General features: G+C 37.1%; 1 protein-coding gene across 4 annotated transcripts in view; it reads right to left on the bottom strand.

The window, feature by feature from the left end:
* Positions 1-16,813, bottom strand: part of REV1 (REV1, DNA directed polymerase) — a 65,993-nt gene extending 49,180 nt beyond the window's left edge. For 2 of the 4 annotated variants that reach the window (XM_021714014.1, XM_021714013.1), the window contains exons 1-3: positions 16,750-16,813; positions 14,300-14,426; positions 740-908 (exon numbers count right to left, since the gene is read on the bottom strand). Coding sequence is in view for 2 of the 4 variants with exons in the window: in XM_008061214.1 (XP_008059405.1) it covers positions 740-908; positions 14,300-14,426; positions 16,750-16,803 (350 nt within the window). In the remaining 2 variants the exon portion in view is untranslated. The remainder of the gene's footprint in view (positions 1-739; positions 909-14,299; positions 14,427-16,749) is intronic. The other 2 variants (XM_008061214.1, XM_021714012.1) reach the window with 2 other exon arrangements.
* Between the last annotated feature and the right edge of the window lie 1,653 nt (positions 16,814-18,466).

Below are 18,466 nucleotides of genomic sequence, written 5' to 3'. Positions count from 1 at the left end.
TATCAATAACTCAAAAAATAACAGATGCTGGAGAGGATGTGGTGAAAAGGGAACACTTCTGCACTGTTGGTGGGAGTGTAAACTAGTGCAGCCTCTGTGGAAATCAGTGTGGCGATTCCCAAAAGCTCTAAAAATTGACCTTCCATATAACCCCGCAATCCCCATACTGGGAATATACCATGAAGAACTCAAATCACTCTATAAAAAAGATACCTGCACATGTATGTTTATCGCTGCATTGTTCACAATAGCAAGATCATGGAACCAACCATGCTGTCCATCAAAAGAGGACTGGATTAAAAAAATGTGGTACAGATACACAATGGAATATTACGCAGCCATAAAAAAGAATAAAATCATGAATTTCACAGCAACCTGGATGGAACTCGAGTTTATAATACTGAGTGATCTCTCACAGAAGCAAAGATCTGAGTATCACATGTTCTCATTCATCAGTGGACCTTGAACAACTATCGTAATACTGTAAGAAAAGGATTGACTGTGGCGGGAAACTATGGGGGGTAGGAAGGGGAAGGAAGGTGGATTAAAGGTAGTCAATATCTCTCTGGGGATCGCGGCGGGGCACACCTCATCAACAAGGGTACCTGCACAATGCATATTTGTATACCTAACCCTTAACTGTACCCCACAATTTTAAAATAAAAAATATGTTTAAAAAGTAATCTAATTTTTAAATAACTTATTATTTAATTAAATGAATTTTTAAAATTAAGCTTACCTTTCCACAATCCATTCAGGTCGAATTACTTTTTCCCCCTTTAATTCTTTAATTTTGGCATTGGGAAGATTTGTGGCAATAATATGTGTTGTTTTGGATCTGGAGTAATACACATGGTACTGTCCTCCATGCAACATCATTAGCTTTCTCAATTCCTCAGCAGAAGGATCTGTAAAATTAATATGAAAGTATATTAAGAGTTTTATGTATAAGAAAGCAGAACACTAGTGAATAATCCCTTAAATAGGCCAATTTCAAGGACATCACTGGTTCAGTTTCTCCTTGGCTGTGTTGCCAGTAAACAAAGCTGGGAGGTAAATCACAAAAAGAGAAAGCTATACTGCTTTAGCACAAACTCTTCCCCTGGCTGCCAGATAAAATCATCTATATAACATAAAACATAAAAAATCATCTACTGCTAAGAAAAGGCTAGCAGAGCAAATAGAGACCTCAAGTAATGAAACAAATATACTGAAAACAGAACAAATATTTTTTAATTTTTTTACTATATTTTAGTACATGACCTTGATATTGGTATCTTAAGTTTCAAACAATGAACAACTATAAACTCATTTTAAGCATCACTTTACAAAGACCAATCCTTCAACTCCTTCAGAGTAATACAAGAGTAGTCAGATAAATAAATTACTCATACTGTAAGTAGACTTACTGTAGGACTTATTGCTAGACTTCACTCCCATAAAGCTTAATAATTTTAAGAAAATATCTTAAAACTTTATCAAATAGTTTACCTTATCAAGTTCCCAAATATAAAACTGCATCAAAGCCAAAAAATAAAGTTTGGCATTACAAAAAATACTGCAGACCAAGAAACACCATTTTTTTTCAATTTTGCTTCAAATTATTTCATTCTTAATAAAACTATAGAAAAGTATCACAAACATCTCAAATATCAGAAACATTTTAAGAAAATATACTAAAGAATCAATGTGATTTATACTGTACTCTTCAAAATAAATCTGATTCACTAAAAGTTATGTTATGACCTGTACTACTAGTATATCTCATTAAACAAATCACTTTTCTGTTTCTTTCACCTATCATTCTAATGAATGCTCTAAATCACACCTCCCCTAGCAACAGCTGTACCCAAAGGGAAAGTTTTCACAGGAGGTTTCTGTATCTACTTTGTTATCAACAGCTTTTCCTTAAACCCAAACAATATAGGTCCAAGTATTTAAATAAACATTTTTATCATAACTGTCTGACTAGTGAATTTTAGTCTTTAGAGAGAAACAACTAAAAACATATACATACATGTATATGCCAGGTTTATCTAACTCTTACAGCTTAGATTTTGACATTACTAATTACACATGTTGGCACTGTTCAATAGAGATATAATACAAACCACAAATGCAAGCCGCATACAGGAGATACCAAAAATATGCATACACATTTTAAGAAAGAAAGAAAAACTGTATTATAATTGTAATAATAAGATGACTTGGGCACATTTGACTTGGGCAATTACAAGAGGTGCTCCAAGTGGTTACCATCAGCATCTCGACACTTCTGATTATGGTGAATACCTCTTAAAATGTGTATACAATTAGCCGGCCATGGTAGTGTACGCCTGTAGTTCCGGCTACTTGGAAAGCTGAGGCGGAAGGATTGCCTGAGCCCAACAGGTCAACACTGGGGTGGTCATGAGCATGCCACTGCCTTCCAGCCTGGGCAACAGAGTGAGACTCCAACTCAAAACAAAAAAAAAAGGTGTATACATTTTTTTGGCACTCTTGCTATATAATTTGAAAGTTTCTAATAGCCCGATTAACAGTAAAAAGGGTTCAGCTCCAGACAAAAGGCGGCAGTCAGACCATTTAAATAAAAACAAACAGTAAAAACAGTAAAAAGAAGGTACATTAATTTTAATAAGATTGGATTTAACCTAAACTACTATTTCAACATGTAATCAGTATTTTACAAATTGGGATACTCACTTTTTTTCTTAAGTCTTTAGAATCCAGCATGTTTTTTACATTTACAACACGTCTCAATTTAAACTAGCCATATTTAACCCTCTGCACTCAGAGACATCTTGCAGATCACCTACTAGCAACTGGACCTCTTTTTTTTTTTTTTTTACAAAATGTGAAAAACAAATCACTTCATATTAAATAGTATAGCATTGGAACCAATTATCTTATTGTAATATTTAGCTTATAATGGAATTTTAGACATTGAGAAACTTGTATAGGACTTTAAAAAAATCAAAATTTTATATCTTATATTTTTCTAACATGTGGTAATGCATTGCAGGTTCACTGATACATATTGTGCAATAGTAATTTGTCTGATGTGTTTCAACTGGTGTTTTCATATTTGAGCAGACAATGCAGTCTCATTCTCTTCCTCCAACATTAATAATACATAACTTATTGTCCAGTCTGTTTACCACTGTGAAAGCATTTCATACATTCTCTTTCTATGTAACAATGCTTGATATTTTAATGTATATCTCAGTATATATTTCATCTGTTTATTTACTTTTTTGTGCAATTTGAATGGTAAACTTCAAGGAAACATACATTTTTGAAAAATTTGCATGGCATGTCCTGCATAATCACCAGCAATCTCTTTATGTCCCTTTAGAGTAGACAATCAAGTGGTTTCTTAGAGGGATGATGTCTTCTCAGAGGGGACATCCGAGTGCAAATGGTTAAAGAGCTTAATACATGCAACTATTAGCTATCATATTGGACAGTGTAATAGAGTTAAAAACATTCTTTAAAATAAAATGAATGCAAAATTTGTAATGGAAGGTTTTCAGGGGTTTAAGATCACAAAAATTAAGCTGCAGCATCAGAATGAATTAATGTAAAATAGAAGTGGAAGTTAAACAGCTAGGCAGTTACAAAACTGTAGTTTGCTTTCTTTCTCTAATATTAAAGAAGCTGCCAGGCTCAGTGGCTCAGCCTGTAATCTCAGCACTTTGGGAGGCCGAGGCAAGTGTATTGCCTGAGCCCGTGGGTTCAAGACCAGCCCCAGGCAACTTGGCAAGCTCTCGTCTCTACAATAAATCAAAAATAGTCAGGCATGATCAAACGTGCCTGTAGTTCGGTTACTTGGAAGGACGAGGTGTAAGGATCACTGGAGCCCAGCAGGTAGACACTGGGGTGGCCGTGAGAGTGCCACTGCACTCCACTCTGGACGACAGAGTAAGACTCCAACTCAAAAAAAAAAAAAAAAAAGAACCTGACTGGCCTTATAAAATAATAGTGAAAAGTACCAAATTAAAGGTTAGATTACAATGCATTAATATGGATAGCAAATCAAATAAAAAGCAAAGAAACCTAAAAAATTACTTTCCAAGTTGATTTATGATTTTCCTAAATTAATTCTAATTCTATTAAATGATTTAAATAGAAAATAGTTGGCTATCCTCTACTTAGCTAAAGATCTATCAGGAACGCATTAACTTTGTATACACATACTCATATAGCACTCTCCCCTCTACTAGTTGTTCTTCAAAACCTAATTACCCTAGAAATTTGGAACTGTAAAACCAGGGGAGCTCATTGTCCTTCTACTGGATGATATTAAGAAGGCTCTTTGAAGTCCAATTCTGAAAGCTCTAAATATTCTTCAGTGTGAAGTGAACCATAAAAACCAGTTAAAAAAAATAAGATCACAAACTACAGTGTCAGGTTGATCTGGGTTTAATCTTGGCTTTAACATTCTTTAGTTATGTGACTTTGGACAAGTTACTTAACTCCTCTAGGTTTTCTCCTCTTTATAAATAAACAAATAAAGCTCAAACAATGAAATAAATCTGACACCAGGCTCGGTGGCTCAGCCTGTAATCCCAGCACTTTGGGAGGCCGAGACAAGTGGATTGCCTGTACCCGCGCATTCCAGACCAGCCCAGGCAACTTGTTGAGACCTTGTCTCTACAATAATTCAAAAATTAGCTAGGCGTAGTAGCACATGCCTGTAGTTCAGGCTACTTGGAAGTTTGAGGAGGAAGGATCACCGGAGACTAGTAGATCGACACTGGGGTGGCTGTGAGTATGCCACACACACTCCACCCTCGGCCACAAAGTGAGACTCCAAATCAAAAATAAGTAAGTCTGGCACACAGAAAACTCTCAATATGAAAACTATTATTATTAACTATGATCACATTAGAAACTCCTTTCAAATAATATATATAACTTAAATATTACAAAAAAATAAAGGAAGAGGAAAAATATACATAGGCTGGCACATGGTGGCATGGACCAAAACAGAACTGTCAACAGTTCCACTCCACCAGAAGGGACAACTCCACCAGCCTGAACAGCCCAGCATGCTAAAGGCTGGTATGCATCATAGCTGGTGGCTACCCCCCTTTTTTTTAACTGTATTTCTCTCTAGTTCTATTTCTTCAGTAGTAGAACATACTCCCTTATTATAAGTTTAAGAGACTACAATCACTTCAGATTTGCATAATACACTCATTTCTATGTTTACCACTCTCCTTTAATTCAGAAGATGTGGTGTTAATTTGAAAGAAAACATTCGGGAGCTAGTTCTCAACACCATGAAACCTTTATCAGTGGTCCCCAACCTTTTTGTCATCAGGGACCAGTTTCATGGAAGACAATTTTTCCACAGACCAGGGGAGGAATGGATGGTTTCGGGATGAATCAAGTGTATAACATTTATTGTGCACTTTATTTCTATTATTATTACATTGTAATATATAATGAAATAATTATACAACTCATCATAAAAAGAGGCATGAACAAGTGGGCTTATTTATTTATTTATTTTCAACTAAAATAAGTGTCGGATTCTGACTTAAAGCCTGCCACCAGATGCAGTTGTACAACTGAAGTATGTCAACTCATTTGCCACTCAAGTGACAGGGTTCTGAGTCTGCAAGCAACTGATTGATTATGGTCTCTGTGCAGGCAAACCTCACTGCTAATGTTCATCTGTATTTGCAGCCAATCCCCAGCGTTAGCATCACTACCTCAAGCTCCACTTCAGATTGCCAGACATTAGATCCCCACAAGAAGCATGCAATTTAGATTCCTCACATACTCATAACAGGGTTCACACTTCTATGAGAACCTAATGCTGTTGCTAATCTGACAGGAGGTGGAACTCAGGCAGTAATAGGAGTAATGGGGAGCAGCTGTAAATACAAATGAAGCTTTGCTCACCTGCTGCTCACCTCTTGCTATGCAGCCTGGTTCCAAACAGCCTGGTCCACAAACCAATACTAGTCCGTGGCTGTGGGGATGGGAACCCCTGCTGTATGGCATTGATTGTTGTGTGACACACTGCCTATGGACCCCATTCCTGCAAGGTACTATACCAGTGAATTTTCTTTTTAACTCATAATTTGAAATTGAAATTATCTTGTCTGTTTGTTTACTTGTTTGTCAGATTCCCCCTGTAACATATCCTCCCTATGGGCAGGAACCTTATCTGTCATGCACTTTCATACCCCTAGCACAAAGCAGGTGCTCATTAAGCATTTGCTAAATTAATTAACATCCTCAAGATATCAGAGGCTCCAGTCTGGAGTCTATCCCTCTAGAAAAATTAGAGTGCAAGTAGTATCAATACTTTGAATCTCAAAACATTCGTTCATTCACCCACAAATTAGAGATGTTACACAACATACTAAGAGCACATACTCCAAACCAGGACTGAGTTCAAATCCTACCTCTATCGCTTGCTAGCTCTGTGGCCCTCAGGCAAGTTACCTAACTTTCTAGAACCTCAGTTTCCCCAGATGTAAACTGGAATAACAACAGTGCCTTAGAGGGCTTTTGTGGGAATTAAAAGAGCTAAAAACTATAAATTACTGAGAAAAGTACCTTGTATATAGTAAGAATTATATGTCAGTTATTGCCAATAATATTGGAATATTTTTACCATCTCTTAGCCCAAAGCAGGAAGGAAGAAGGCTCTCCAGCACTGAGGCTGCTCTCTACCCATAAACCACTAACTTTTTTCTTTTTCTTTTTTTTTTTTTGAGTCTCACTCTGTCGCCCAGGCTGGAGTGCAGTGGCACACTCACAGCCACCCCAGCGGTGACCTGCTGGGCTCCGGCAAGCCTTCCGCCTGTCTTCCAAGTAGCCAGAACTATAGGCGAGCACTACCACGCCCGGCTAATATTTGATTTATTGTAGAGATGAGGTCTCGCCAAGTTGCCCAGGATAGTCTCGAACCTGCGGGCTCAGGCAATCCACTCGCCTCCCTAAGTGCTAGGATTACAGGCTGAGCCACCAAGCCAGGCCAACTTTTTCAATCCATAAGCCCTCATTCAGATCCTTTTCTTCTTGCTCACCCTTCAGGGTATACTCTTTCAAGAATGTCTTTGACGTACTGCCAAGAAGCAAGAAAAGAAAAAAGCAAAACTAGATTCAGGGAAATTCTATCCTCCAAATCATGTCACTATTCTGATATGTCAGTCAGTATTTTTCATCATCATTTTAGCAAGTCCCACTTGCTTCTTAAGGCAGATAATTGGAGGGAAAATAAAATTTAAATCAAATAACTTTCTGTAGCAAAGTGCTGGTTAGTAGCAAATGGTACAAACAAGAACAAAATATTAGGTTTGAAAGACCCATCACCAGTGCAAGGAGAGTTTGACATTCTAAAAATTCAAACTATTTAGCAGCACTTCTCATGCAAAATGATGAATGTTCCTAATGGAAATGAAGGCACTCCAGGATACTAACATGTCTTTTGAAGCAATGTTTATATTATAATCCACAATAATTCTACTGGAGTTTTATTTTACAGAACATTCTATGTGCAACTAAATTTAGGGATTAACTAAAACCAATCATAGTAAGCAACAGACAACTGAAAGCATACTTTTACAGTAAAAGGCATATGCCTACAGAGAACTATAATTCAGGCCACACTTATGTCTAAAGCTCTACAAGTGAAATTTCACCACAGCAAATGCTACCACATCACACCAAAATAGTTATATGAAGAGCACTTTCATGCGGTAGGCTCATTTTGTTCAGTTAAAACAAATTCTATAAACAAAATTTTTCAATCCTGTACAAAAGCTTTCCTAGATAAAGCTCGAGAAAACATTCAGCATGTGCACCATTGCATCTGGCATATCTAAAGAACTTGATTCCATGTTGGCTGTGACATATAAATGGTAGAAAGAAGCAAGGCTAATGGCTGCTTACGACTCCTTTAGCCCTCCCATAGCAGGACCTTCATTATTTCATTACTTCATGTGAGTATCACAATCCTATGAAGTAGAAAAGATATTTTATATGGTTACTGAAGAAACAGAGAAAACTCATTGTACATACTCTTCTGTCTTGGGACTCCTGTCCATCACTCTTTCTCCAGTATCCACACTTACTCTCTTGACTCCTCTCAAGCCTAACTACCGCTGACTTACCAACCAACATAGTTACCGAATCAACTAAAAGCCACATACACTGAACCAAACAAACACAAACTGAAGAAAAGTTTCAAAAGGCTACAACAAATTTTTAAAGTAACTACCACATGCAAATAACACAGCAAAATTACAGGAAGTGGCATAAATTAATACAGTTAAGTCCTCTCCCACATGAGAGGTTAGAGTGCTCCATCTCTGATTTACAAGATCAGAACCTCAAGGAAATGGAAGGAAATATGTATGTATCTACAGAAAAGAACTTCTGGAAGGCAGTTGCTTCCAAAAACTTAACATTTGTCAACATTAAATGAACTCCTCTCCTAAATCACCACATTCCTATGTTCAGAAAACATCAATGTAAGTGGTAAATTTTTAAACAAATCCCTATTACTTGAAATGTGAGTCTGTTACACTTGCTAGTTCTCGTTTCATTTTGTAAACTCTACCAAAGTCACTAGACCTAGTATTTTATCTACATAGTGAAGATACTAGAAATAATCAGAATACCCCCTCTTTCCATATTAACTGTCCTGATCTAAACCCACAGAAAAGTGTGATTATTGTCCAATAAGTTTGAGGCATTTATTCACCTGGGAAGCTTTCACAAAAATGAAAACACCCAGGGCCTCTCCCAGAGATTACAATTCGGTAGGCCTAGAATGTGGCCCACTTCTTATTAAAAACCTAATTTAAATTGCAACGTGCACAGGGGTGGTAGGTACACTCAAAGCCCCAACCAAAAATTATTGTGTACTCCCTAAAGTTACTGAAAAAAAGAGCCAGGCATGGAGGCTCTCGCCTGTAATCCCAGCGTGTTGGGAGGCCGAGGTGATAGGACTGCCTGAGTCCAGGGGTTCAAGACCAGCCAGGGCAACTTGGTGAGAACTCATCTCTACAATTAAAAAAGAAAAAAAAAATTAGCCAGTCATGGTGGTGTATGCCTGCAGTTCCAGCTACTTGGAAGGCTGAGGCAGATGGATCACCTGATCCCAGCAGGTCAAGGATGCAATGGCCGTGAGGTACCACTGCACTCTAGCCTGAGTGATAGTCAGTGAGATTTCTACTCAAAAAAAAAGGAGAGAGAGAGAAAGAAAAATGAAGACTGAGTTGAATTAGCAGAGGAGTGAAAATATTTCAACATTCTGATGCACAAATACAAAACCTTCCTATTTATTCATTTACTTAATTAATATGTGCTGAGCATCTACAATGTGCCGGGCAAGATCGTAGGCACTGCAGATACAACAATGAGTAAGATTCAAGTCTGTGCCACATGGTAATATTTGTATTCCAGTGGGGAGAGAGAAAATAATGTCATACAAATGTTCAGTTCAGGTGCAAATAAATGCAATGAAGAGAAAGCTGGGTAAGGGGTCAGAGAGTGACTGGAGGGCAAAAGAACATATTTTAGAGACGGGTAGTGAGGAAAGGTCTCTGAAGAGGCAGCATCTGAGCAGACACCCAAATGACGAAGACTCAGGGAAGCAAACGAACAGCAGATTTAAGGTCTTGAGGTATTATCTCTAATCCATGTTTATCAAGCGGTTACCAGACTCCCAAGAGCTTAATATACAAATAAGAACTGACAATCCAATACAAAACTCAGGTGATAAACGTTTCTCGCAATAGTGCTACAAAATTTAAATACAATGACTGGCTTAGATAAGGAAGGAGGTAACATCTAATTTTATCTGGGTTTTAATGAATGAAAATAATTCTAGTTCACAGAAGGGAAAGAGGTAAGGAGCTTTTCATTAGAGGTAAAGGAACAAAAAGAAATATAGACCTGCAAAAGTAAAAAGACAAATCTAGAACAGAGTAAGTTTCTGACTAAAATTAGAGAATGTAAGGGTGAAAATGTATGTTTGTATTAGGACAAGAATGCCTTTACCCATTTCATTTATATAATGCCTATTTAGCTTAGATCCAGCTAAAAATGTCCATTCCTTTATGAAGTATTCACTCCAACTCTCAAAAGCAATTGCTTCTTTTCTTCTGTGTTGTCACTCTTTTTCCTCTGCTCATGTCTAGCTCTCAGAGATTACTTTTTCATCACAAAATCCACATTCTCCATCAACTGCCATCTTTTCAAACATAGTTCCTAACACACAAGCGGCATCCAAATATATCTGTTCAATCAGCTAAAGCAGAATAAAATGAGATGGAAGGTCTGTAGACTAGAAAACTCAACACAGCAAAGATGTCAATACTCCACAAATTTATTCACAGGTTTAATGGATATAACTTAAATGTAAAACACAAAGCTAAAATTTTTAGGGAAAAAAAAACAAGAGACAATCTTTGGGATTTGATACTAAGCAAGGAATCTTTAGACTTGAAAGCACAATCCACAAAAGGAAAGATTCATAAATTAGACCTCATCAAAATTAAAAATTTTTGCTCTGCAAAAGACCATGTCAAGAGGATGAACGCCAAGCTACAGACGAGGAGAAAATATTTGTATGACAAAGAAGTAGTACCTAGAATACATAAAGAACTCTCAAAACTCAAACAAACCAGTTAGAAAATGAGCAAAAAACATAAACAGACATTTCACCAAAGATGATGCAAAGATGGCAAATACATGAAAAGATGTTCAACATTTTTAGCCAAAAGGCAAATGCAAATTAAAACCACAGTGAGATACCACAACACATCTATTAAAATGGATAAAATAAAAAATACTACATGCTGGCAAAGATGCAAAGAAAGTGAATTACTACACATGGACTGCTAATGGGAATATAAAATTGTAGTCACTATGGTTAACAGTTCTTATAAAACTAATAATGTAACTATCACATGACCTAACAATTGTACTCTTATATTCACACACAACTTGTATAAAAATGTTCATAGCCCAAACCAGAAAATGACCCATATGCCCCTTTAGTGGGCGAATGGTTAACAAACTGTGGCACATCCACACTATGAAATGCTACTCAGCAATAAAAAGGCAATGACTCTGATGAATCTCCAGAGAATTGATGCTAAGTTAAAAAAAAAAAAAACCAATCCCAAAGTTACATACTTCATGTTCTATTTATGTAACATTCTTGAAATGACAAAATTATAGAAATGGAGACCAGGTTAGTGGTTGCAAGGGGTTAAGCACAGGCTGAGAGCAGAAGGAAAGCGGGTATGGCTGTAAAAGAATAAGTGAAGATCTTTTTGGTAGGAAATGTTCTGTATCTTAGCTGTATCAATGTCAGTTTCCTAGTTGTCTATAAGAAGTTACCATTGGGGGAAATTGGGTAAAAGGTTCATGGGTATCACTCTGTATTATTTCTTACAACTACATGTGAATATACAGTTATCTTTAAAAAACAGTTTAATTTAAAAAACAAGTAGAAGGCAAACAAGTTAATAAGGAAAAGACATTTTGGGGGTGGGGAAGAGAATGAGTCAATGCAGACAAAGTATCAGATGGGGGGATCTTCTCCCTAAGCACAAGTTCAATGCCAATTGGGATGGAAGGGATGGGGGCTCTGAGAGGCTAAGGCAGAACTTGGAGAATTGGAATATTAAAGTCCGTGGGGCTCATGGTTAAGCATCAACAACAAAACAGCACCCCTACTTGTCTTACTGTAACTAAAATGTTAACCCTTTACTTGCTCATTCATTACACAGAAGTCATCAAGTTGCAAATTATTCACTAAAGCTGAAAAAAAAATTTTTTTTGAGTTGGAGTCTCACTTTTGTCACCCAGGCCAGAGTGCAGTGGCAAGCTCACGGCCATTGCAGCCTCGACTTTTGGGCTTATGTGATACTTCCGTCTCAGCATTCCAAGTAGCTGGAACTACAGACTCACGCCACCACGCTGGGCTAGTTTTGTGTGTGTGTGTGATATATTGTAAAAATGAGGTCTCACCAAGTTGCCCAGGCTGGTCTTGAACCCCCGGGCTCAGGCAATCCTCTTACCTCGGCCTACCAAAGTACTGGGATAACTGAGCCACCATGCTCAGCATGTAAAAAAACATTTTTTTTAAGTTATTTTATAATGCAATTTGGATGTCACTGTGAAATTCAACACAATGGAGCTTTATTTGTAGAATTATAACAAAATTCTAACTATAACAAGAACAAAAATATTATCAATTTCCTAAAGAAAAAGATAGAGATAATAATGGGACCAAATAAAAAAATGTCTTACAGTAACACAAAAATTAGTAACAAAATCAGATTTAAAATTCCAGATTCTCAACCAAGGAGGTGATGAATACAATATTAAATCTTTTCTCTCTCACACAAAGAATCTCTTTTCCTTCATCTTAATATGAATAAGGCCACCCTCATGTACTGGAAGACTTCTGTAACTGGTTAATTAACAAGCAATGTTAGTTTTTATGAACATTTAGTCTTTTATAGGACACCTCAGGAAAGTCCATGGAGCTTGAATTCATCAGGATATCTAAGCAGAAAAGTTACAAAGTTGTTTTTTTTTTTTTTTGAGTTGGGAGTTTCACTTTGTCCCCTGGGCTAGAGTGCAGTGGCTCGTTCATGGTCACTACAACCTCAACCTGCTAGGTTCAGGTGACCCTTCCCCCCTCAGCCTTCCAAGTAGCTGGAATTACAGGCACATGCCACCACGCCTGGCTAATTTTTTGATTTATTGTAGAGATGAGGTCTCGCCAAGTTGCCCAGTGAGTCTAGAACCTGTGGTCTCAGGAAGTCCTCTCACCTCAGCCTCCCAAAGTGCTGGGATTATAAGTGTGAGCCAACACATTTGGCCACAAGTTTTCTTCATACAAACTTCCTAAAGTTGCACCAGCAGTATTTTGAGATAACATTCTTAGACTAAATTCACTGTCAATGATGCCTAATAAAACTCTTAATTACAACCAACACACTCTACTCTCACTAAACCAGACAAATATACCAGTTACCTAACACTTAACTTTAGTTCAACAACTATTTCCTGAATGACTGTATCCAGTCACCGCAGAGGTACCGAGGATATAGTAGTGAAAATGTAGCTTATACTCTTATCCAGGAAGCAACAAGAAGGTTTAGTGAATGCTAAGATGAAAACTCACTCAATGAGCCATAGTTCCGGGGGAGTATGAGCAATCACCTGCACCAGGAAGAAAACAATTAGATCATCACAGGGAAGTCAAGTACAGAACCCTGAGGGATAAGCAGGCATTGCCAGAGGCATTGAGAAGTGGAAAAAGATAAATGTAACAGACTGATACAAATTTTGCTGCCATTTTCTTCAAAAAATATTAATTATTAAAAGGAGAGGGATCCCCAAAAGAATAGAGAGAAAACATTAGGAGTAAAATCTGATAACTAACAGATAAGTGCTAGCTGACTTTGCAATTCAGAGAAAGAGAACTAAGCTGGCTCTATGGAAGAGCCTGGTTGCTGCCAGTAAAACCAAGAGAAACTCATGAAATAGAGGCACTGGCACTTCCAAAAGTGAGTGTGTGGATAAGTCTTTTATAATTGGAAGCTCATGGTTCAAACCATGCAACAAATTAGAATCCCCAGATTTCTTCATCCACTCACAAAACAAAAAGACTACCCTAACCCTTCTAGACTACTGGATTCAATGACAACAGGCGTAAGTAGGCAAGAGATACATTATAATAAAAAAAAAAAGGTTAAATTCTACTTCTCAAACTGTGAGAATGCTGGGTCTTTCCTTCCTCCTTGGCCACCAAAATGCTGGTTATACCCTTCTCTAGTCAAGAGTCCAAAAGATTCTTCTCTGGGAAATTTCTCTCTATCTCTCTTTCTCACACAAACACACACCCCTATGTGTGGAGCTATGGATAATTACAGCTGGAGATTTACCAATGAAATGGCCCTACACCGAAACTCACAGGTCACAAGCCCCACTCATGTGGGATGAATTCCCAATCAACCGTGTAAGCAAGAGGATCTACATTAAACCTCATTTGACTTTTTAAACTATATGTTTTGATAAAAATTAAAATAAAAATGGCAGGTAAAAGCAGCATGGAAATGATATGCGGAAGAATACCTGGGCGCAGAAAATTTTATTTTTTATTATTTTAAAATCATATATATATATATATATATATATATATATAATCTGATAAACAAGAACAAACAGAATTTTCAAACAAGCCATTGTCAATCCTAATAAAAGTACATGCCAGAACAGGGTACCTAAAAAGTAAAAAGTACTTAACCTGTATATCCATTAACATAGATGGCAACTCCACTAAAAATTGTAGATGAAGTTCCATCCTTCTGCATGGCAGCATCTGATCGAAACTGTTCCTCCAATTTCTGGACCTTGGCTGCCATATACCCACCCTAGAAATAAAGAAAAGGTAAACCAATCACAAAAGTTACATTTTCTTCCCCTCTTCTTTTTTTAAAAAAACTAACTAAACAAAAAGGACCTTATTCTGTGCTAGTGACCAAGATATAATGATATCCTCATGAACATGAACCATAAGGCAAGGTAATAAAGCAGATAGATCAAGGAAGACTTTTCCCTCTGTCAACTCGATTTTTAATAATGTTATTATATTCTTATGATGATAAAAGTAACTTTTTTTTTTTGAGTTGGAGTCTCACTCTGTTGCACAAATTGGTGTGCAGTGGCTTGCTCATGGCTACTATAGCCTCGACCTGTTGGGTTCAGGCGATTCTTCTGTCTCAGCTTTCCAAGTAGCTAGAACTACAAGCGTGTGCTACCACACCCAGCTAATTTTTTGATTTATTGTAGAGACTAGGTCTCGCCAAGTTGCCCAAGCTGGTCTTGAATCCCTGGGCTCAGGCAATCCTCTCGCCTCGGCCTCCCAAAGTGGTGGGATTATAGGCTTGAGCCACTGCACCTGGCCAATTAAAGTTACTTTTAAAAGAAAAAAGCCAAGTCAATAATAATAAACTTAATACCAGAAAATACCGTTCTTATGTACATAATTGAGCAAGTTACACCAAAGTTTAAACCCGAGAAGTTTGACAAGTGTTCTAAGAGCATATTTTAAACTGTCTTCCACTATCTCCTATATATAGGGAACTTACGTTGAACTACTACTGGTAAAATTAAGAAATTCAACAAACCAGTGCAGCCCTCCATACTTGTGGTTTAAGAATATAATGAATGCTCCAGTGACTAAATTCTGGATCTAACCAATCTATTTGACGGTAGTACTAACTTTCATTAGGTAACACCCATCATGTAAAGAATAAAAAAAAAATTATTATTTTTGCTAACACTTTAACAGATCTATGAATTTAGCTACACTCTTCCTGAACCTTGAAATAATTAAGCTTGATTGATTTGAATTATTAGATATTTAAATTTAAAGCTGTATACTCAGGAGGCTAAGACAGAAGGATCACCTGAGCCCAGAAGGTTGAGGTGAACCATGATCATGCCACCGCACTACAGCCTGGGTGACACACAGTGAGACCTGACTCCAGAGGAGGTTAAAAAAAAAAAAAGTTGTAGGTGGCTAGAAGTTGGTACATCCTTTTTTCCCAAAATGAAAACGACTTTATTGTTTTCACTATTCAAATATTTTATGTTCGACCCACCTGGGCAACTTGGTGAGACCTCATCTCTACAATAAATCAAAAAATTAGCCAGGCGTGGTAGCGCGCGCCTGAAGTTCCAGCTACTTGGAAGGCTGAGGCGGAAGGATCACCGGAGCCCAGCAGTCGAGGCTGCGGTGGCCGGGAGCAGCCACTACTCCAGTCTGGGCGACAAAGTGAGACTCCAACTCAAAAAAAAAAAACACGTTATGTTCAATATAAAAATTTTTTTTGGAAAACATAGAAACTATAAAGAAAAAAATTAAAATTACTATGCTCTCATTCATTAACATTTTGGGGAGTTATTTTCAAAGCTTATTTCTATATCTCAGAGCATAGAGGTTTTACAAAAAGCAGGTTATACCTGATATTCCTTTATGATACGCTATTTTAGTCAAGGCTATCTTCTCTGGTTAAGAAATATAAAGCTAGCCGGGCTTGGTGGCTCAGCCTGTAATCCCGTGCTTTGGGAGACTGAGGTGGATTGCCTGTGCTTGCGGGTTCGAGACCCGCCTGGGCAACTTGGTGAGACCTCATCTCCACAATAAATCAAAAACAAAATTAGTCGGGTGTGGTAGCGCGGGCCTGTATTTTCAGCTACTTGGAAGGCTGAGGCAGGAGGATCGCCAGAGCCCAGCAAGTCGAGGTTGCAGTGGCTGGGAGTGGCCACTGTACTCCAGTCTGGGCGACAGAGTGAGACTCCAACTCAAAAAAAGAAAAAGAAATATAAAGCTACAAATGACTGCACAGTGTTCCACTATGTATATACAATTTATGTAACCAATCCCCCACTATTGGATATTTGTGTTTTCCTATTTTTCAGTATTTATTAGCAACATTGCAATAAAATCATCATATAATAAATTTTTATACACTAGCATATTTATTTCTTAGGATAAAATTCCTGAGAGTAAAGTTTAGGGGTTAAAGTTTATAAGCATTTAAAAGCTTCCAATACATTATGAAAACTAAAAGAGCTTGTTTCTAAAGTGATTTACAACTTAGAAAGCATCTTAAACCACATTATAAATAAAGAAAAAAGAAAAATACCTAGACAATTCAATATAGTTATTTTTACTCTTTTAAAACACACCCATTTTTCCCAGCCATCATTTTCAGCTCGCTTCCTCCATCCACCTCGCCTCATGGTGGAGCTTCTGTATTAGAGGGGGAGAAAAAAAAGTCAGTTTTATAACAAAGTATTCCTAACTGACATTTTATTTCAATATCAAGAAAAAGGAGAAATTAAAATAAGTTCAAACATTCAAGTAACAAAAGTCAAAAGTACAATACTAAGTAAACTTTTTCTAGAAGTTCTCCATTTTCCAGCTTTACAAGTGAAATTTGTTCCTAAAGCACTCTCCCCTACAGCTATGTCTAAATCATAACTACCTTAAGTTTAAATTTTAATAGAAAAAATCTTTGTATCCCTAAGCACCAACCCTAATACCCACTTATATAAGACATCACCAATCCAATTAACATAGACATGCTTACTTTACTTGTTATTATACCGTTAATTACTGTAACAGAATTTAACAAAACGTCTCTCTTCATGAATTGTCCTACAGTGTGGCTCTTAAACTCTGTCTATGCTACTACATATGGGTCACTTAAGAGCTCAGTCATACTGTGATTCACTATTTCACAAAAAACCCTAAAATAAGTCAATTAAAACAATATATTATATAAGGGACATAATGCAGAAAGTTTATCACTGATAATAAACTAGTAAATCTGTCTTTCTCCTAAAGGTAACACTTAACCAACTATAATATAAACCACTAAGATAAGATGACCAAATGACGGCTCATACCAAATGTCAACTGGCTTAGTGGCTATTGAGATGTAAAGTTATTCACAAGTAAAAGTAGGCACTAAATGAAACTCCTTGTAAAAGTAAACGTCTTCTAACACAAATGGTCACATCTTGGGACATTACTGCATTATACTTCACAAAATATGACTTCTATTTAGGTATTTCTCTTCTAGTAACTATAAACATTTATATAAAATGATTATCATTTGAAGCCTTATACATCATCCAAGTCAAATCAGCTTTGATGCAACTTATGAGAATCTTTTACCTAACAACACCTTAAAATATGGCACTCTATCCACACACATTAGCTGATACTTTCTTTAGAACATATTTGTTCTTAGTTTACTGTGGGATTCAGTTTCTCTTTGCTGACACTTACATTGATTATGATTTTTTTACTGTCTACACTTAAAAGATGCCTAAAAGACATGCAGAAATGTTTCCAGATTTAAGTACCATTAGAGACATGGTAATATAAATGTTTTAGGAACATGTGCAAAGTGCTCTGAGAAAAGGAGGCAAACTGAGTAAATCTGAGGAGAGAAAAAAATTTCTTTAAGAATTATCAAGGTTGGGGCATGAATACCCAATGTGCTCACTATCAAGTCCCAGAACTGCTATATTTTCTGTTAAATATTTTTCTCTTTTTGAGAGACTCACTTTGTCCAGTCTCTGAAAACTTCAGCCCTTATTCTTAAAGAAGTCTAGGAAATGTGTTAATACAGAGTTCTTGACTACATACCTGCTCTTACAAGAGTTTGGGACTTCTGGCAATTATACCCTCACACTCACTAATTAAATGTAACTCTTAGCCGGGCTCGGTGACTCAGCCTTTAATCCCGCGCCTTTGGGAGGCTGAGGTGAGTGGATTGCCTGAGCCCACGGGTTCGAGACCCGCCTGGGTAGGCAAGACCTCATCTCTACAATAAAATCAAAAAATTAGCCGGGCGTGGTAGCGCACGCCTGTAATTCCAGCTACTCGGAAGGG

This window comes from Carlito syrichta, unplaced genomic scaffold, assembly GCF_000164805.1.
Source record: "Carlito syrichta isolate Samal-C Ts95f unplaced genomic scaffold, Tarsius_syrichta-2.0.1 Scaffold305149, whole genome shotgun sequence".
Classification (NCBI taxonomy): Eukaryota; Metazoa; Chordata; class Mammalia; order Primates; family Tarsiidae; genus Carlito; species Carlito syrichta.
Note: the sequence above shows the minus strand (reverse complement) of the source record. Positions and strands in the feature narration are given on the sequence as shown.